At 45.4% G+C, this 21,978-nt stretch overlaps 1 protein-coding gene across 11 annotated transcripts in view; it reads right to left on the reverse strand.

The window, feature by feature from the left end:
• Positions 1 to 1,257: 1,257 nt before the first annotated feature.
• ST6GAL2 (ST6 beta-galactoside alpha-2,6-sialyltransferase 2) overlaps positions 1,258 to 21,978 on the reverse strand; it is a 56,315-nt gene continuing 35,594 nt past the window's right edge. For 8 of the 11 annotated variants that reach the window (XM_061155345.1, XM_061155342.1, XM_061155340.1 and 5 more), the window contains 3 exons: positions 20,394 to 20,495; positions 16,093 to 16,267; positions 1,258 to 5,997 (listed from right to left, as the gene is read on the reverse strand). In XM_061155345.1, the coding sequence (XP_061011328.1) occupies positions 5,744 to 5,997; positions 16,093 to 16,267; positions 20,394 to 20,495 (531 nt within the window). In that variant the 3' untranslated portion in view covers positions 1,258 to 5,743. The remainder of the gene's footprint in view (positions 5,998 to 16,092; positions 16,268 to 20,393; positions 20,496 to 21,978) is intronic. The other 3 variants (XR_009694743.1, XR_009694741.1, XR_009694742.1) reach the window with 3 other exon arrangements.

The raw sequence follows: 21,978 nt of genomic DNA on the forward strand, positions 1-21,978 counted from the left end.
GACAAAAGGAGGCTGCAGGCTGCAGTTTGCCAACCCCTGCTCAGATGAGGGGTCAGCGGAAGTTTGCTGCCAGAGGGCTTCCCTTCTGCCAGATTCTGTACACCTGGGGTTTTGTAAGCACAGCACGGAGCGCCCAGGGCTGTCTCCGCCGGCACCTCTAGCCTGAGGCAGGTGGAGTTGGCCTCCTGCTCTCTGCTCTTCGGCCTCATCTTTGTCCCGGGCCGCCTCATCTCAGCATCCTTGCAGGGCCCCAGCTCTAATCTTCCCGAATTGGGCCTGCATTTCGATGACCTGGAAGCTGGCATCTTGCATCTTGTGGGGGAAGAAAACTGATGGTGAGCTACAGTGTGGGTCCCCTGTGACTCAGCACATCACTCAGAGGGAATTCAGGGCCCCCTGGCTGCTCATGTCAGTCCTCACAGCCAGCCCTGGACAATTCCCCTCCAGGATTCCTTCACATTCTAACCAGAAAATCTCTGGGAATTTCCTTCCTAACCAATTTCCCTTCATGAAGAAAGGACAAAGACACTAAGGATAAGGTGACATAGTAGTGGGTAAGGTGACTGCAGTGTCTCTAGGCCTCCCTCTAATCATTCATTTGTCATGTGTCCATACATCCTAAGTTGCTTAGCTGTGTCTAACTCTTTGCAACCCCATGGACCATAGCCCGCCAGGCTCCTGTGTCCATGGGATTCTCCAGGCAAGAATACTGGAGTGGATTGCCATGCCCTCCTCCAGGGAATCTTCCCAACCCAGGGATCGAACCTGCATCTCCTATGTTTCCTGCATTGGCAGACAGGTTCTTTACCACTGAGTCACCTGGGAAGTCCTTATTTGTAGTCTTTAATACTAAAAGCTCTGTCACACTGGTGACAATAAAGTAATCAACGTGCTGGCCTATAAGTAACATTAGGACCCATCTGCCTAATTTTGCCTTTTGAGCTGGAGGGCTTCCCTTCTGCCAGATTCTGTGCACTTGGGGTCTCCTGAGCATGGCATGGAGTGCCTAGGGCTGTCACTCCCCTGAATGGCCACGCCCATTCTCCTGGTCTGGCAGGTAACCCTCTGGCGAGGACCACTGGCTCTACCTCTGTTTCAGGCCGGGTGTGTCCAGGTTCAGAGAGGGAAGTCTTGCTGTTCTTACTCCTTTTACAATCTTCCCATTAGATCTTGGCTCTGTGCCATTTTTTTTTTCTTGAGACACCTCATGATTTTGCCCCTCATTTATTATTCTACAAATTAAAACAGAGACGCATCTAGACAAATGAAAACATGTTTTATTTACAGGGAAAAAAGTCTGTACATTGTGTACACATAAAAATATACAAAACCAAACTAGAAAATATCAAAGTGTTAAACTGTGTACAAACACGTTTAAAAGGTGACTCCTGGAAAACCTCAAGCCTTAATTCATTTTGAAGAGTACACATTTCATTTTAAAAAGTATCATACAAAAAAATTCCCAAAGCTGTTAAAAAAGTTGACTGGTTTTCAAGGATTTTTTTTCCAAGAAAAATTTCACAAGGATTTTTATCTAGAATATAACACGATGTGTGGTGTCATAAATGTTAGGTTTTAACAGTTCTGATGCAGTTAATTTGTGTGAAACCTAAGCTAGGAGACTATTTCCCATAGAACCAAATAAGCATTTCTTCCCCTAATCTTGCAAAAACCATGAATTCTAGATCAACTTCCCATCAAAGATCAGACTTCAATTAGGTTTCTGATGAGGACATAACCTTTAGGTTGTAGTTCTACCCTCAGAGCACCTTGTAAATATTTCTGCCATATTTTTTAATGTAGCCAGAAGGTGTGAAATATGAGTGCATGGGAAAACTGGATTTTTTTATTTCACAGAAAGACATATAACATTTGCTTACTTTTCTTAAAAAACTGGTGTTTGCATAATTAAAAAAATTTATTGTCAAAGTTTTAGGAATAAAGTTTGATGAAAAAAAAACAGTTTAAAAGCAACCATGTGTGTAGATACGTATATATACAATTATATAACTATATCTACATGCACACTTGTTATAACAAGAATCAGAACTATATCAGTATCTTTCATTCCTTAAATTCTATTAGCCTGAGCTCATAGAGAAATTTTCTGGATTTCTTCTTACTAAAAGGCTTCAGCTACTTAATAAAGCAAGAATCAGAACTTATAATTTATTCCCTCAATAGATTAATATCTTTCATTTACCAGTGGTATAAATAATGCCTGAGAGACAGACACACAGACACATGCAGAATAATTTCATGATGGAAATATCCGGAGCATAACACACAAATGTGAACTCAGGCACACTTTCCCTAAGCACTGAATTTTTACATACATGCCCTCATTGGCTGTGGAACCTCTGGGTAAGAGTCCTAAACAATCAGAAAGTGAGAAGTCGACACAGGGAATCTGGTTGAATATATTCACACACTATGTGGCCTGTGCACTCAGCCACGTGTTTCTTGGTCATCACCCTACCTCCTGGCTCTGCCTCTCCCCATAGTTAAGCAGCAGTGGGACTGGGTCACTTTGGCCACCAGCCTCAACCACGCACAGTGCCTTGATCTCTAAGAGAAAGGCTGGAGAGAGTGCTTTCATCATGACATCATCTGTGCACATAAAATCCTCCATCACCTACCATCCCTCACGTGTCCTGACCCCACTCCACACGGCCAGACTGGACCTAATTAATTCTGTGGCTGTGAGTGTTCCTGCCCCTAGGGGACAGCCCACAACATCAGGAATTAATCTGTTCCACCAGAAGGAACTGGCTCATGGTCATGTAACAGAGTGACCCCAGGTGGCTTTAAACACTTACTTTCATTTCCCAGCTTTGAGAAGGCTGATCATTACTTCAGCATGGCTTTGTCTAGATGCTACAGCTACTGTGATGACGATTACTGGGGAGCCCAGGGTTGATTAAAGGAGGGTGTGGGACATGTGGGAGGGTGGGGCTGGGGTTCCCTGAGGCCTGCATACTGTGGACAATGACAGACCCTGGGACCAAAGTTGAACCAAAGTCCCTCGCCAGCCCTATCAGAGGAGGGTACTTATGTACCTCCTTCCTGTCCACCTGTGGGCCCTTTGCCCTTAAAGTGATGCAAAGGGCCAGCAATGGCATCCCTGGGGACAGTGAGGATGCTCTACATATTAGACCCTCCCTTCATACCTGGGGAAGGGCTGGACAGCCTCAAGGGGAGGACCTGGGACCTGGACGTGAGTGAGCTGTCATTTCTAGTCAACATTTCAGTGTGACAACAGCAACAACAAAAGGTGGAGTGAAGTTACCTGAAGAAGTGACGCAGAGTGACCTTCTTCAGTCCTGAGAGAGAAGAAAGGATCACCTAACGGCCTCAGTTTATGGAGTATCTCTTTGTAGCAAGGGTGGAAGGTCTGGAAGAGGTGAAGTCTGAAAGCAATGCAGCGGGCACCATTTCCTTTAATTCCTTCATGGAGAGGCTGGCTGCTTATTGCAATGTGTGTATTTCGAGGGCTTAATCACTGTCTGCAGACGTGAAGAGTCAACACATCAACTATAACTGCCTAATAGTTTCAAGGAACTAAACAACTTAAACTCTTAAGCAGAAGAATGCCCAGCCTGCAATGTATGAATACTTGTACCACGTTGTTTTTAACAGACCCTGGTTCCCAAGAGTCTTTAAGGCCATAATTAATCCAAAATCTTTAATTACATTTTCTTTATCTTCTTCAGTCTTTCTTATAATCTCTGTGAGCTAAAAGTACATTTTAAAAGTGCATCGGTTACAACAAAGTATATTTGGAGGCCTTTGAAGTGTTTTCTGGGCCTTCTGAACTTATATCTATGCTGACCCGCCAGCAAATTTCCTTCTGCCCAGTAACTCATGCCAGCAGAAGGGGCTGTTCTGGACACAAGGGGGCCCAGAGGGGAACCCAGTAGGAAAGTGAGTGAAGAAACTTCAGTGTCATGGGCACCTGAGGTCAGAGCCTGCAGGTCTGGGCAGGGCCCTGGGTGACTGGACTGGTCACCCTGCACCAGCCACTTCCCAGAGTCGGGACTCACTGGACACTGCATAGCGCTGTGTCCCTTCAGGAAATGAGGGAGAAAAGTGGCCTGCTCATGTCTGCTTGGATATTAGTTGGCAGGCTGGACAGAATTATCCATCCCTTATCATAAATCTGGAAGCGAGGCTCTCACAGTAGGCTTATAGTGGATATTGTCACAATCAAAACTTTTCAATGACCCCAAATTCACTGTGGCAATAAGCCACAGGAGATGTCCGGGACCTGGCCCAATTTCTGCTGAGTAGACTGACCAGAGAGGCCAGTTTCTGTCAACCATTCTTGCTCAGGAAAAAAAAAAAAAAATCCTGAAACAAAAAAACCTTCTGTACTAAACTTTCCTGATGTTCACACACTTGTGGAGAAGAACACATTTAATGAAGCTGTGACTGTTCTGGCCAAGAAGTTGTAACTGGACCGCTGAGATAGGTGTTGGGTATAGATTCAAATTGTACGTTGAACTAAGGTATTCCATAATGTTTCTGTTTTACTACATGTATGGAAAAAAAATTTTTTTTGATGCTTTTGTGACAAAAATTGAGATTACAACAAAATGAGCTGCTACAGCTAACACACTGGGCTGACTCTCCCCTCTCACTGTCTTTCCCTCTGAATCATATACTTTTTTTGTTGTTGTTGTTAAAGAGCAGTGCTTTCACGCAAATGTATTTAATTATATGGCTTTGTTATGTTACTGACGTACAACAGATCTGTGAAGGTGATGGTGGGATTCCTAACCATCTGACTGTAGGAAGAAGTAGCGGAAGTCAGTGTATCACCGTCAGGATCCCAGCAGATGATATGAACCTGTGAGGAAAACACATGGAAAAGGCAGGTGTGCGGCTCTAGAAGCACAGGGGGAAAGCTCTTGGCTGGAAGGACACCCCGCCCACCACCACCATGAGGACGTCCTGATTGTCAGTGCCTGTAGACACGCAGGCTGTGTGGAGGGCTGGCGGGTGTGGAGGCCAGAAAAGCCGGGGCCTGGGGCGTCCTGCCCACGGCTACCTGCTGCCCCATTCTATGTGCACCTGCCGGCAAGGTTCCTGCGCGCCTGGGGATTCTAGTCAAGCAAGGAAACACGCACTGCAGGAGCGCAGAGTGCCTCCCCTGGGTGCCATCTGGGGCTGGCTTCTTCTTGGACTATCCAGGAAGGGTGCTTCACGGTTTTAGAAACGTGTCCTGATGCACAAACTGCAAAGCCTTCGGTGGCAGCTGGGAGCAGAGGTGGAGAAAACACCTCACAGGATAGCCTGTGGGGTCTGCTGTTCCTATAGATAGGTCTGAGTGATAATCCAGACGTTCGTGATCAAGTCTGGGCTCTTTAACGACACATGACATACAAATGACACAGCAGATGTGACAGGTACTGCCCTGAAGCGAGGGTGCTACCAGGTACAAACCACGTCATCCATCAGGTGTGTCAGCTGAAAGGAAAGACCAACATTCTGGAGCTATTTACCCATTTCTTACACATTATTATTTTTTTTTTCTAGCTATCCTTGAAAATTTTTCTTTTGTATCTTTCTGGAGTCTGTTTCTTTGAATTCCATTTCTATGTTCTGAACAGTCAGACACACTCAATGGCTTAGAAAGGGAAGGATCCCCCTGGTCAGCACAAAGTCACACCTACAGACCTGAGGTCACGCGGCCTCCAGGGTGCCTTCCAGCATCTCCGGGATGCAGAGCCCGGCCAGGCCCTCAGGCACCTGGTGGGCAGCGCACAGCCTGCAACCCGGGCAGCACGACCTTGCCTTTGCGATGCAGGTCGCCCTGGGTGCCCACGTTGAGCCGCTGTACCAGCAGCTTCTCGTAGAGCAGCGGGTGGTAGGCACCCAGTGTGCAGGCGGCGTCATGGTAGGGCTCGTGGTAGTGACACAGGTCTGTCTGCCGCACTGACGGGACGTATTCATACACGTGCACCTCGCCACACAGGTTCATCATCAGCAGGATGCCTGGTGGGGGAGGGGGAAGCAGAGCCGTGAGCAACTCGGGGAGAGGGAGGCATCAGTCCTCAAGGGTGGCAGATTCCACCGTCACTTCTTCCTTGTCTACGTGTCTCTCTGTCCTAACCATATGTCTGCTTAGAGTCTCTTTCCCACCAGAGAGCAGAGGATTTGAGGGTGAGGGCTGGGTCACTTATCCATCTTCTTGTCATTAGTGGCATGCACAGGACTGGTGGAGAGTTAAGGATCCATATTTGTTGAATGACTATATGACCTACTTTCTTTTTTTAAATTTTAAATTTATTTTTTAAATGAAGGATAATTTGCTTCACAGAATTGTGTTGGTTTCTGCTCAACATCAGCATGAGTCAGCCATAAGTATATATATGTCCCCTCCCTCTTGAACCTCTCTCCCACCTTCCTTCCCATTCCACCCCTCTAGGTTGTCACAGAGTTTGAGTTCCCTGAGTCCTATATGACCTACTTTCTTAAGGAGAAGTAATGGGGGGGCGGACATCTTTAGATGGGGTGGAGGGTCACAATCGGGGCAGGAAATACCTGCTCTGTGTCCCCTGCCTTGTCGGCTTTACCTTGTGACTCTAGCTTCCAGTGAGTGGCGTGTGAGGTTTGTGGACCAGGGCCATGCTAAGAAACAATGCTATTACACAGTCACCCATCCAGCTGACCACTGGGGACCCAGGAATGAGAGAAGAAAAGACCAAGCAATCAAACTTAAGCAGAGGACAATTGGGGCCAGACCTATATCCCCAAGTCTGGATATACTATCTCATTCCACACCCAGGTCTACCTGATTTACAACAGGAGGACTGTGATGTGACAAAGAAATGTGTGTAACGTTAAAAAAAAATTATTATAAAATCATTAAAAGGAAAGAGATGGAGATACAGAGTTCAAGATTCCTATTAAAAGTGTTTTTCTCACTGGAACTATCCATATTAAAGTTTCTTTGATTTCTTTTTTATTTTTAATATTTCAAATAGCTATAAAACTGCATCATCATAGAGGAAGTCTCATCTGGATCTATGCTAAAGAGCATTATTTTCTGAGCTCTGCTATTTTCCCTACCACCTCTGTTAACACTCTTTACACTTGATCTTAGCTGAAAGGCCGAAAAGTGATGTATTAACACCTTTTAAACTTAAAATTATGTATGTGTGTGTGCTAAGTCGCTCAGTCGTGTCTGACTCTGCGACCTTATGGACTGTAGCCTGCCAGGCTCCTCGGTCCATGGGATTCTCTAGGCAAGAATACTGGAGTAGGTTGCCATTTTCTTCTCCCTCTTAGGAAAGGATAATCCTTGTTATGAAAAAGACATGAAATCACACAGTGAGTTCCTGTTACAGACAAGGCTGGTCTGCAGAGGATAAGCATATTTCTAAGTAATCAACTGTAATTGCAGCATGAAAATGCTCACAACTGGGGAAAGTCCAGCACGAGGGCCTGGGGGAGCAGCGGGAAGGGCTTGGGGATGCAGAGAAAGGTTCCTGGGGGAGGTGAGGGCTGAATCTGTAGGCACCACTTGGGGGTAAGGGGAGGGGAGACCGGATGACAGAGAGGACCCGGTGTCCTGTTCAGAGGAGATCAGGACGTGCCTTGACAGCCACGAAGCTGCTTGCGGCTGCGAGTAAACGCTGCTCCTCACAGGAGACGCAGAGATTCTTCAGGTCGGGTTCTAGGAAGTCAAGCTGTTCTCAAGAGCTATGTGGAAACATCAAGTCCAGCTCAGTCCCCCTCCTTCCTCCCAGCTCTGCTGGCTCCCTCTTCCCCTCCCCTTCCACGAGCCCCCCCAATGTGACCCAGATCCAGGTAGAGCCAGAAAGAACCAAGGACCAGTGCCTTCATATATAAATATATTTTATACTCTTAGAGCTTCAGAAATACAGAAATTTGCTAGGCATTTCATGGCCATCCCAACTGAAGGCCAACAGAGGTTTAGGAAGTGGGGTCCTTATCTTGAGTTATCTGCTTTCTTCCTCCTGGTTTTTGCATCTCATTTTGTGTTCTTGTATGAACTTGCTTCCCTGGTAGCTCAGGTGGTAAACAATCCTCCTGCAATGCAGGAGACCCAGGTTCAATCCCTGGGTCTGGAAGATCCCCTGGAGAAAGGAATAGCAACCCACTGCAGTATTCTTGCCTGGAGAATTCCATGGACAGAGGAGCCTGGCAGGCTGTAGTCCATGGGGTCACAAAAGAGCTGGACATGACTGAATGATTAACACACACACACATATGAACTTATGAGTTCCTGTAACCATAAGCCTTGGTCCAGAGCATTCTAAAATTTAAGTTAGAGCTGATTCTGCCCCAAGTGTTTAAATTATAGTCAGTTGTAGTGCTGACATCAAATTGTTAGGGCAACACCTTCAAAGGGAGGGAAAAATCAGTTTGCAACTTGTAGGGTACATGTGAAGGGTGGACAAGATTTAGAAAACAAAGTGGAGAATATTTTTAATTATTTAAAATTTTTTCAGACATCTTGGTCATTTTATTTAGCATATGTATACTCTGCTTTTTAATTTACCAAGCTGATATTACACATAAATTTGAGTTTAAATTTAAACTCTGCCATATAATAAATACTGAACATCATTATTAAACGTGGTTAAATCTGTACATCACTTTTCCCAGGAGTTCAGAGTACTTAGCCACACACAAAATCCTGAAATGAAACTTCTGCATGTGTTGCAAAGAGGAAGTGGGTAGACCACGATGTCTGGAGTGTGTGCCCTGGCACAGCTGGGGGCTCGAGTTGGGAGATGGGGTGTGAGGGGGAAAGACTGCAGGAGGTGGGGTTGGGACCACACAGGGAGGGACCAGGCCGATAGGCACTGTTGGAAACCTCTTCAGTTAAACTCACTCTGTATTAAACTGGGCACAGGCTGAGGACTGGGACTTATAAAAAGTTTATTTAAGAAAAAAAAAGTAGGGGTTACCCTGGTGGTCCAGTGGTTAAGAATCTGCCTGCCAATGTAGGGGACACAGGTTCGATTCCTGGTCCAGGAAGATCCCACATACCGTGGGGCAACTAAGCCTGTGCGCCACAACTAAAGCCTATGAGCCGCAACAAGAGAGGCCGCCGCAATGAGAAGCCCGAATGCCACAACTAGAGACTAGCTCCTTCTCGTTGCAACTAGAAAAAGCCTGAGTGCAGCAATGAAGACCCAACACAGCCAAAAAATAAATACATAAACCTTAAAAAAAAAGTAAACCAAAGAACGAATGTTTACATTAAAAAAAAAACAACCAGGTGGCAGGCCCATGACCTACCATCCTGAGGATGACTTGAAGACAGTGTCTTCACTATGGACTGAGACAAATGCCTGCACTGCCAGCAGCATCTCTTCTGACCTGCGGTGATGCTACTCTATCACCATGGTGACGTCAACACCAACAACACGTGGTCCGCAGACATTTTCTCTGTGTTATGCTGATGAGGGACTGGGTCTGAGTTCCCCAGCCTGCCTCCGGGTTTGATGACTTGCCAGAGGGACCTACAGGATCCAGCAGAGTCAGTGATTTACTACAAACCTGGCTTAGACCGTCCAGACTCCAGAAGGAGGCAGGTGCTGGGAAGAGGCCCCACTGCTGCAGGAGCATCTGGGCACAGTGACCCACCCTGTCAGCAGGGAGGGTCTCCCCAAACCCAGGCTCCCAGAAGCCAGCCAAGGGTCAGCCCTGCAGGCAGAGGGCCCTGGTGGCCAGCAGGCAGGCCAGCGGGGCTGCAGCCTGTCTGCACAGACACCCTGTGTGCATAAACTCACAGCATCACACTGTTCCTCATCATTCCCCCAAGCCAGACCCATACGGGGAATTCACATCTGGCTACACTAAAAATTTTTTTTTCATTTCCTTTCTTAGGACTGCTCAGGATTACCCCCAGAGCAAAAATGAATACAAATCATCTCATGCTATCTTATTCAGTAAAGAATTTTTAGAAAAATCACTTAAGGAACTTTTATGTTACATAATTTCGTTTATGGACTATTCAAAAGGAACTGCTTTCAGCACTAATAAAACTTTACTGCTTTCAGTGTGGAGCCAGACTTTTTGACAAGTGGGTCAATATTTAGACACTTTTTAATGTATTTTTCCAAACCAATCAAATGGGCATGCAGCCAGTTCCTAAAAATCTTTTAACATAATTCATGTTAAGTTTTTTGGCCAGGTTTTACAAATGAGTAGGGATTCACTTGAATAAAAAAAAAGTGCAAATTTTTCTGGGCAATTATGACTCAAGAGCCATTCATTTGCCAAATTACAGGTTTTAAAATATTGTATAATTCAATATAATTATCTAACCAATTAAAAAGCATTTCCACTGGTCTTAATAAAATGTCATCGTCTATGACTCAGCTTAACAAGCAGTATGTACACTTATTTATTTTTCCAAAACCTGGATAAAAAGCAAACTTCCACCTGCATGTTTGCATGTTATGTTCAGATGACCACAAATTCTGAATAAACAAGGTCTCCGATAAAAACTCTACTTTTGGGGCTTCTCTGGTGTCCAGTGGTTGATAATCTGCCTTCTAATGCAGGGGACGCTGGTTCAGCACCTGCGTGGGGAACTAAGAGCCCGCATAAGCAACTAAGCCCACTCCACAGCTAGAGAGCCCATACTCTGCAACAAAGACCCAGCTCAGTGCAACCAAAAAAGAAAAAGAAACCCAAACCTTTACTTTGCAGATACATAGATGTGTTTGATATGTTAGAGTCTAACAGAACTTAATCATTTAGACTTTAATTGTGATCACACCAAATTATCTTACTTTGCACCTGGCAAAATATTAAAATGATACTCCAAATTGTTAACAATAATAGAATTTTCTCCTTGATGAATGTATCTTTTTAACATAGGGCAAAATAAGCTATGGACATCAATAGAACCTAATGCAAGTGATGGAAAAAATACAGGCTCTCATCAATTTCAGGTAACACTTGAACATAATTCACATGTCAGGTAAAAGAGAAATTTCTGAGACTATCCAATAAACCCTGCAAAACATGTTTCTGAATGAGAGGTGAGGGTAAAAAGTTAAGGGTATTGAATGTACTGGTCTAATGGAAATGTAGTAGTTATTCTGTGGTTTCTCCATAAATTCATCATAAGATGGAAAATTATGAAAATTGTACTTAAGATTACTGAAGGAGGAAAAATGACATTTTAAGTGACATTTCCAGAAGATATCTGTAATTAAAATGTGGTTTCTATGGGGATGAGATGAATTGGGAAATTGGAATACATGTACTATTGATACTATTTATAAAATCGATAACTAATGAGAACCTACTGTGTAACACAGGGAACTGTGGTGAATGGGAAGAAAATGGGAAGGAAATCCAAAAAAGAGGGGACGTATGTATATGTATAGCTGATTCACTTTGTTGTTTGGTAGAAACTAAGGCTGTAAAGCAACTGTACTCCAATAAAAATTAATTAAAAAAAAAGTCAAAGACAATATTCACAATAGCAGCTCAACAAAATGAGTTACTTAAATGGTAAAAAAAAAAAGTGGTTTGGAAATTTGCATTTCATGTAATAAAATAGTAATTTACCAAGCATCTACTATATTGAGTAAAATCATGTAATGCATGAATAATACTTGAAAATCAATTTTTTAGCCCATTTATATTGTATTATTTGATGGTAACTACATTCAGAATTCACTGTTTACAGGGAAATGTAAAAAGTTGTTCCTCATCAACATAATAATGATTGGTTTTACACAGTCATGTATAGAGATGTTAAGCGGCTTATTATTTTGAGTTAACGTGTTATTATTTTGTGTTACCATCTGAGTTTGGATGATATATTGGAAAATTAGAGTCCTGAATGCAAAATAAAGTGGAAAAGAAATGAAGTTATGACTTGTTTTTAAGCATATTATTCTTGCCTGTATATTCAATAGCCTGAAATTACAGCGTTTGCATCTGTGAAGTCTACAAATAGTACTTATGCTATAAACAATTGAGGCTGCCTTTTCAAAAGGTGTGAGGGGGTGTTGGTGGTTTGTACAATGAAAGCGTTGTCGACCATAGGCTAAAGCAAGTGCCCTATCAGTGCTGGTCAGGCTGGTGCACCAGGCCAGTCTGCCTGACGATGCTCAGCCCGGAGCCCCCGGGGCTGAAGCTGGAGGACCTCCTACATCAAATGGCAGAACCATCCAGCCAGGCTTCAGGACTCTGGATGAACTCACACACCTCCCACAAAACTATCAGTGTGTATGAAGGCAATGTGGAAACCATGGAATTCCTAGGAAATGACTCTCCATCCTCAGCCAGGCCTCAGTGCTGCCAGAACCACCTCCCAGTACCAGGTAATGAGAGAAGGCCCCCAGCATCCAGACAGGGATGAAAAAGAGAGATGTTCTTGCCATGCAAACAAGTGCCTCCCAGTGGACTGAGGGGAAGGGTCCTGACACTGTGGAACAAATGTTCCAAAGAAACGGGTCCTGTGGAGCATCCAAATTACCTGGATGTATGCTACTTCTTTTTATAAAAAAAGATTTTTTTTAATGTGGACCATTTTTAAAGTCTTTATTGAATTTGTTACAATATTGCTTCTGTTTTATGTTTTTTTTTGGACACCTGGCATGTGGGATTTTAGCTCCTGACCAGGGGTTGAAAGCATGCCCCTTGCATTGGAAGGCAAAGTCTTCATCACTGGACCACCAGGGAAGTCCTACGTTACTTCCTTTTAATTAAAAAAAAAAACATAGAGCACAAAAAGCTCAGGTTGGTGCTCTGTGATGACCAAGAGCAGTGGGATGGAGAGCAGGTGGGAGGAAGAACCAAGAGGGAGGGGATACATGTATGTTGCTCTTTTGTCCCTCAGTCATGTCTGACTCTTTGTTACCCCATGGACTGTAGCCCACCAGGCTCCTCTGTCCATGGGATTTCCCATGGACAAGAATACTGGAGTGGGTTGCCATTTCCTTCTCTAGGGGATCTTCCTGACCCAGGGATCAAACCCAGGTCTCCTGCATTGACAGGCAGATTCTTTACCACTGAGCCACCGGGGAAGCCCAGATACACGTATATGTACAGCTAAAACAAAATTCTACTCTTTAAAAAAAAAACACATGTGCCATGCACAAGGGGTAAGCATCTCTTTGCTGCTGCCCTGGACAAGGGGATGGTACACAGAGTACATCTCTGATGCACATAAGGATGTCCTTCTCTGACCTGGAAGCACAAATACAGCCTTTAGTCAGAAGTCAGGGAAAAAGCAGTTAGTTGGCACTTCCAACAGTGATCAACACACCACACCCTCTCCTCAGCACTCATATACACCATATACACTCATATACACTCATATATACGTCATATACTCATATATACACTCATATACATTCCTTAAGATAAATTCTTAAGGAAATAGTTTAAAGGGAAGAAAAGTCTGCATGTTCACGTATAGAATAAATGATAGTATGTATTAGAATTGACCCAGGATGTAGTAGCAGTTCATCAATATGATGGATAACATCAAATGTCTTCCATCAGAGAGGTCCCCGCCCACAGAGCACAATGTCCAGTAGGAACAGTTGCTCCTCCAAAAGTTCCTTTTCCTCCTGCTGTCCTTCGTAACTTTCCCTGTGGTGAAGACAGTCTATCCACACTGCCCAGGGCCATAGCCACTGGGAGCACGAGACTTTAAGAGCCTGAAATGGGGCTCAAGCACCGAGGGAGAGATTTTCCTCCTGTTTAATCCTAATTAACTTACACTTGAGCAGACACCAGGGTCTAAGAGCTGCCAGCCTGGACAGGACAGAGCTAGAAAATGACCACAGGTGTGAACTGGCCCCATAAAAAGGTGTTGCTATGACTCCTTTCTCCCAGGAGCATGAGGACATTCACAGGAGCAAGTGACATGCCTGCGACTGGAAAGTCAGCGACATCAGAGGACTGTCGTTCAGCCCAGCCCCAACTCCTGAAATTACCCCCAACTGCAGTCCCCTCATCCTGGAAAAGAAGCCACACAGGCAAGCAATGTCCCTGAAAACTCTAAACGCTCAGCACATAGTTGTGAAAGGAAGCTGGCCACAAGTGGCAGGATTTCTTTCAACAGCAAAAACACACAGGAAATGTTCCCCAGCTACGACTATGTCAGAGAAAACTTTCAAACTTTGCATCGGTGGTTAAGTGTGTCTGAAAGCCCCCACTGTGCTCCCAAGCTCTTGCTGTGATCAGATTTCCGCCACAGGAATTCCCAGGGAGACTTGATCGGATGGCCATGTCCCATTATGCTATCTCAGCATCATTCCATCCTGTTCCACGTTCTTCCCTAGGTCAGCAGGATTCCGTGACACCACATGAAAGACAAATCATAGTCCACCCTGGTTTTTCTGACCTATTCTAATCCCAGATGTCTGTGCCTAAGACTGACACTTTGTAGTTTGTTCCACTCATACTGGAGCTCCAGAATCCTTATGTGTTAGCTGGGATTACTGTATCTAACCTGCCACTTGTGGTTATAATATAATTACGTATCTGCACCCTTTGCTTTGGGAATTTTGCAGTGTCTCCTAGCAGAATACCCAGAGTAATCTTTCACTCACAGGAAAATAGAACACAACATGGACTTCCCTGGTGGCACAGTGGCTAAGAATCCACTTGTCAATGCAGGAGACACAGGTTCGATCCCTGGCCCAGGAAGATCCCACATGCCGCAGGGTAACTAAGCCCATGTGCCACAACAAGAGAAGCCACTGGAATGAGCAGCTTGAGTGCTGCAACTAGAACGTATCCGTTCTCTTCACAACTAGAGAAAACTTGCACACAGCAATGAAGACCCAGCTCAGCTAAAAATAAATAAATAAATATTTAAAAAAATGTTAGAATCTGAGAAAGTGCCTTGGAAACAAAATGCATCAAAGGCATGACATAAAATGGGTGAGGGAGCTCTGCTTAAGGAAAACAACATGCGGTCATGAATTTTGTCTTGAATTCTGCATAAAATATTTCATATTATTATAATACCTCAAAACTGCTCTAAACCCACAAGCCTCACTTTGCATGCTTCTTGGGCCTGTATCACTTCCATAAACGTTCCTTTAGTTGTGGTTACCACCTGTGTAGCCCAAGTCAGCGTGCAGGTTGTAAATTCATCAATATTAGGGTAGAGATTGCTATCAGTGTTTTATGGACAAAATTCCTATTCTGTGTTTCCACTGCAGTTTTCATACTGCCAAGAGGAGCTAAGATCTTCCTTAATATCACCCTATTCAGGTACCACTAAGACAATAACAGGGAAAGAGGCTGAAACATGGGAAAAGAAATGGGTTAAGACCACATTTGAGGATAAACACCTGACTGCAAACAATACACTAGGCCAAGTGTGATGCCCTTGTTACACGAAGTCCACTCTCCGGTGGAGAGATTGGAGCTCAGCCCGAGAATCCTGCTACTCAAAGCCCAGACCCACTGGTGACCTTGCAAACCCCGGGGGGTGGTCCAGTGGCCATGAATTCCCATCCTCGACCTGGCTCCACATCAACAATGTGCACGCGAGTGGTGGTGGTCCTGGGCGGCCCTGGGGTCTCCACCCCTTGAGTCTGGGGTGCCTCTGATGACTGTGACTCACAGAGAGTCCTCAGGCTTCTGCCCTGAGAAAGCCCGCTCCCACTTCCTATCACTGGAACACCTGCCAGGAGCCCTGAGCTTCCATCAAGAGTCCGATTACCATGAGACCACCACCCACAGGCACATGGTCACCAGTCCAGCTGAACTGCAGCCCCAGGAGTCCCAGCAGCTGGGCCCAACAGGGGAGCAAAGTCACCCCATGGGGCAGCTGAATGCCTGCGAGTGACTCCAAGAGTCTGGAACAAAGGGGTCACCCAACTGGGCCCTTCCTGACCCACTCCATCACGAGAGAAAATGAAGCAGTTCATTTCAGATCTCGGAATGTTGGGGTAGTTTGTTACTTGCCCATAGAAACTGGAACAGAGTCTTTGCACTCTTTTCAGTGAATCTATCTTCCCTCTAAAGACACCCTCTAGATGCTCTTATCATATAGCACGAATGTATATTCACTTAGCATGAACCCTCACCTGCCGCTAGTCACCCAACCTGATAGCCACATACCGATAAAGCCAGAGGACGGTGGGTTGGGCTGGATCTTCTCCTTCGTGTTCTCCTGGATGATGTCCCAAAGCTGCCAGATAAACTTGGGGTGAAGAATGTAAAATGGCTGGTTCGGGTTTCTCTGACGATGCTGAACATATGGTGTGAACAGGTTGTAATCTGGCTTCTTATACCACTAAGAAAAAAAAACATATAGTCAAGGCAGAGGTCCACACTGTGAAAAGGAAACTGGGCCATGCTGGGGTTGCAGGAATTTAGAGGCTGAGGACCAGGTTGGGAGGGGGGGTTAGGATGCCCCTTCTGCAGGCACTTCTACACTGAATGAGCGGTGAGTGAGTATAGGGGCTGAGGTCCAGCCTGCGGGACTGGTGCTTATTTAGTAAAAGGAGGGAGAAGGGCTAGAGCAGGGTCAGCAGACTTTTCTAGAAGGGAACAGGCAGCAAAAGAGGTGAGGCTTTGGGGCCATGGGGTCTCTGCTGCAACTCCTGGGCTCCAGTGTATACTTACATGGAAAGCAGCCACAGATGGTACAATATGTGGTTGTGCTTCAAAAAAACTTTATTTACAAAAACAGAGGCAAACAAACAAACAAAAAAGAAGCAAAGAAAAACAAAAATAAAAAGAAGGGAAAAAAAACAAAAACAAAAAACAGGGCCAGATGGCCTATGGCCATGGTTTCAATCACTGTATTTCAGAAATATGCTTTCCCAATCTAGTCTCTAGTGCAGAAACATGTCAGCCGTTGCCTGGGTTTGGGGCCAGGTCTGGGAGGTGAATGAGTGACACACAGGACTCTCTGCAATGACGGGGAGATTCTGTTCCTTCGTTGTGGTGCTGAATACAGGACTGTATGCATTCGCTACTGCCCAGCAACACATACATGTACAAAGATTACACATAAATGATTGCATGAAACCTCTTCATGGAGGGGTTTGGTGGAGGGGTTTATGTAACTCAATGAAGCTATGAGCCATGCTGTGCAAGGTCACCCAAGACCGATAGGTCATAGTAGAGACTTCTGACAAAACGTGGGCCACTAGAGGAGGGAATGGCAATCTGCTCCAGTATTCTTGCCTCAAGAACCCCAAGAAGGGCATGAAAAGTCAAAAAGATAAGACATCAGAAGATGAACTTGCCCATGCACTCCATTGGGTGGCAATGAGTTGCACACAACTTAGCGACTGAACAACAATTATATGAAAACATACACACTAAGGTTGATTTTTAAAAAGTCTTCAGAAGCATCTCAGGTGCCACCAAGAAGTGGGGTTTGGGGAAGGTGTGTGGGGAGGGGCTCATCCGGCTGACCGTCCCTTCAAACAGATGCCTCGGGCAAAGGTACTATTGTTTCCACTCAGTGGTGTCTGACACTTCATGACCCCGTGGACTGTAGCCCACCAGGTTCCTCTGTCCATGGGATTCTCCAGGCAAGAATACTGGAGTGGGGAGCCATCCCCTCCTCCAGGAGATCATCCCAACCCAGGGATCAAACTTGGGTCTCCTGCACTGCATGCAGATTTTTTACCATCTGAGCCATCAAGGAAGCCTGGGCTTGTATTATAATCCTACATAACAGTCCCTGGTTGAATGTGGGTCTGTGGTTTTAAACATTTTGAGAAGAATAATTTGAACTGTGGCCCCCAAACCCTGGGGACAGTGAGAGAGAAGCTCAGGATCTTTGCCACCTCCTCCAGACCCTCATGAAACAGAAGCAGAGCCTGGCCTCCCGAGAGTGGCACAGTCACTGCCCACGTCCATCAATCAGACAGCTCATGCCCTGAGCTTGGATGCTTCTAAAGCAGGAGGAAACAAGGCCCACAGCCAGAGACTCTCATGGGTCCAAAACAGCAAGAAAACTGTCAGAACTTAAAACCACAGAACCTCAGGCTGGAAGGAAGCCGACAAATGCAAACACCCATTTGATACTGGTTCTTGGTAGATGGTGTGTGTGAGAATCGACTAGAGAGCTCTCTCAAAATCACAGGTGGAGGCTGGATACGGCCAGATTCCTGGGAACAGAGCTTGGGAGATGTGCGGGATAAGACTTCAGGAGATGCTAATGTGCACTCCTGGGTGAGAACAGTTATAGTCATGCCAGGTGTGTGTCCAGCCTCTGTCTCAGAATGCACGGTGACAGAATGCTTCTTCCAGAGGGACAGTCCACCATGGGTAGCTCTCCTGGAAAGTTACCCCCTGGTAGGGCTGAAATCTGTTCCCATCTTCATCGGAGGAAGCTGGCATCCTCTGGGGTCACAAAGAACAAGTCCACAGCCAGTGGCACAGCTTACAGCATTGCTCATGGGGATAAAGTGCAACCCATCTTCCCAGCCCCCTTTCAGAACAAGTAGACTGGCTTTTCACGCCAGGCTTCCCCAAAGTACAGAGGCTGTGAATGTAATTCTCTTACATATGTATTTTTTCAAATAAAGAGCTGACTCATTGGAAAAGACCCAACTCATTGGAAAAGACCCTGATGCTGGGGAAGACTGAGGGCAGGAGGAGAATGGGGTGGCAGAGAATGAGATGGTTGGATGGTACCACTGACTCAATAGAAATGAGTCTGAGCAAACTCTGGGAAATGGTGAAGGACAGAGAAGCCTGGCATGCTGCAGTTCATGGGGTAGCAAAGAGTTGGACATGACTCAGCGACTGAGCAACAACAACTTGCTTTTGGCTGTGCTGGGTCTTTGTTGTTATGCACAGGCTTTCTCTAGTTGCCGGGAGCAGGGGCTACTCTCTAGTTGTGGTGCTCGGGCTTCTCATTCAGGTGGCTTCTCTGGTGGAGCACAGGCTCTAGGTCACTTGGGCTTCAGTAGCTGCAGCACATGGGCTCAGTAGTTGTGGCTCCCAGGCTCTAGAGCACAGGTTCAGTAGTTGTGGCACATGGACTTAGTTGCTCCATGGCACGTGGGATCTTCCGGGATTAGGGATCAAACCCACATCTTCTGCATTGGCAGGTGGATTCTTTACCCCTGAGCCACCTGGGAAGCCCACTCCCTTATATTTTGCTGACTGGCAATAATCTTGTTTTTTTTGCCTTTTCATACTGCTCATGGGGTTCTCAAGGCAAGAATACTGAAGTGGTTTGCCATTCCCTTCCCCAGTGGACCATGTTTTGTCAGAACTCTCCGCCATGACCCATCCATCTTGGGTGGTCCTACACGGCATGGCTCATAGTTTCATTGAGCTAGCTCAATGTGATCAGTTTGATTAGCTGACTGTGATTGTGGTTTTCATTCTGTCTGCCCTCTGATAGAGAAGGATAAGAGGCTTATGGAAGCTTCCTGTCTGAGGGGGAAACTGGGTCTTGTTTGATGGGCGGGACCATGTTCATTAAATCTTTAATCCAATTTTCTGTTGCTGGGTGGGGCTGTGTTCCCTCCCTGTTGCTGGACCTGAGGCCAAACTATTGTGGAGGTAATGAAGACAATGGCCAACTCCTTCAAAAGGTTCCATGCATGAACTGCTGAACTCATTGCCTCTGACCCTGCAGCAGGCTGCTGCCAACCCATGCCTTCCCCGGATATTCATTGGAAGGACTGATGCTGAAGCTGAAACTCCATGACTTTGGCCACCTGGTTCCAAGAACCAACTCATTGGAAAAGACCCTGATGCTGGGAAAGATAGAAGGAGGGAGAAGAAGGGGATGACAGAGGATGAGATGGTTGGATGGCATCACGGACGCAATGGACATGAGTTTGTGTAGGCTCCGGGAGTTGGTGATGGACAGGGAAGCATGCCTGCCTTAGGGGTCACAAAGGCAAGACTCAGCGACTGAACTGAACTGAATAATCTTGTTTATCCTCTATTGTATAAGATTAAGAAGGTTTGGAGGCAGAAGCCAAAGAGCTGCACACTCAGGAAAAACCTGTGACAGGCTCCATTTCAATAATAATGAGCTGTGGAGTCACAATGCTTAGCCTGTTCTGCCAAGGATTTCCCATTTATTTCAAAATATCTTTTAACTACTGGGAAGGTGATGTAATCATCCTACAATGGAAAAATTCAGCATGTAAGCAGTCCAATTTCTGGTATGACTAGGGCATTCCTAGCATCTAGATGTCGTACCTTTTGTTTTTTTAAGTCCTCCAGAACAAAAACACTATCGTCAGAGGGTTAATGCTCACCATGGAGCTACTGCAACTGGGAGTCAAAACAGTATGAGCATACGTGAATTTAATTAGCGCCTATGATCGGTTTCATTCCACCTGTCCAAGTTCAGTCCCTGACTTCCTCCTGTTATGTATCAGTCAAAGGTGCCGCCTGACCTGCAAGGGTCAGGGCCCCAAGGAAATACTCACCAGGTTAAGATTTGCAGAATAAGGAGCTGGGTCCCAGGCCACCAAGATGACGTCTTTATACAATGCACTATCCATGAAGTGATAGCTGGGGTTGGTTAGAATCTGCAAATATATACAAAAATCACTGCAAAGCAAGGGCTTAGGTCTTCAGAATCGTATTTTTTAAAAGGTGAAAACTTGTTTTTTATAATCTTATTTATTTTTGGCTGTGCTGGGTCTTGGTTGTTGGGCAGGCTTTTCTCTAGTTGTGATATGCGGGCTTCTCAGTGCGGTGGCTTCTCTTGTTGCAGAGCACAGGCTCTAGGGCACGCAGGCTTCAGTAGTTGTGGCATTTGGGCTCAGTAGTTGCAGTTCCCAGGTGCTAGAGCGCAGGCTCAGTAGTTGTGGCACATGGGCTTAGCTGCTCTGCAGCATGTGGGATCTTCCTGGACCAGGGATCAAACCTGTGTCTCCTGCATTGGCAGGTGGATTTTTTTTTACCACTGAGTCACCACAGAAGCCCAAGAAGTGAAAATTTAAAAGAGTAATTGGAACAAAATGTTCCTCAGACTTTCTGGGGGAGGGAGAGAGGCAGGCTTTACATAGTAGAAATTTAGAAAATATCTGGAGAAGGGGTGTGTGTGTGTGTGTGTTCCTTTTTAAAGAAAAGAGCCCGCAATGGACCCATCTAAAGATATCAGCTCTGGATTGAAGCCTCTGGCTCCTCGGCTACCCTAAAAGCCTCTTCCTCCGTGGCTTTCACAGGTCATTGAGGGCGACCTGCAGACCTAGAAGAACTGGAATCTTCAGGTACCTCCCTGAGACAAACAGCCTCAGGACAAACGGAGCCCAGAGATCTGGAGACTGGGGCCCTCTCTGGCCCTGGGTGAGCCCTTCAATCTCATCTGTCCATCATCTTTTTAAAACTATAGTTTGGGTTGGCGGGGGTGGGGGGGGGGGATGATGCATTAATTTGTCTCAGTTTTAAGACACTCTTCTTCACATCTGAGTATTTCTGAAGTTAGGGTGTATCTCACAGTGACAGGTGTCTTAATTTGCTGGAGCTTATCTTCTCCTTTTTGAAAAGCTGTCATCAGACAGAAGAGGAATCTTCAATCAGTGGCGTCTCTGAATTCAGGAAGCAGGGCCTGACTCTCACCTCTCTCTCAGGCTGTGAGCCCAGGGCCCAATGCAGAAACCATACCTTTTGTTCTGTAAGAAACTCACTATAAATTTCTCATCACTCCATTTTTTACATATAGTTTGAAATGCTAGAAATTGTTGTGGTTTGTTCTGAGAATAACTTTGTTATGAATTTTGGAAAACATTCTTCTTAAGAACACACAAAAAAGAAACTTCCTTTTTAAAATTTTCAAATTACAGTGAAATTTCTGAGGTGTTCTGCTGCCCCTTAAATTCTGTATCTTTGCCTTTCTGCCCTCCACCCCTGATTTATTCCGTTTAACTTCCTTTTTCACAGTTCACAGAATTCAGTGTGCTACATATATATATTTCTACCTCTACTCTGATTTTTCCTTTTGATCTTATTTACTTTTTTTTTTCCCTCTTCATAGCACACATGAATTCCCATGTCACTGCATTTTTT

The sequence above is a fragment of the Dama dama genome, chromosome 11, assembly GCF_033118175.1.
Source record: "Dama dama isolate Ldn47 chromosome 11, ASM3311817v1, whole genome shotgun sequence".
In the NCBI taxonomy this organism is placed as follows: Eukaryota; Metazoa; Chordata; class Mammalia; order Artiodactyla; family Cervidae; genus Dama; species Dama dama.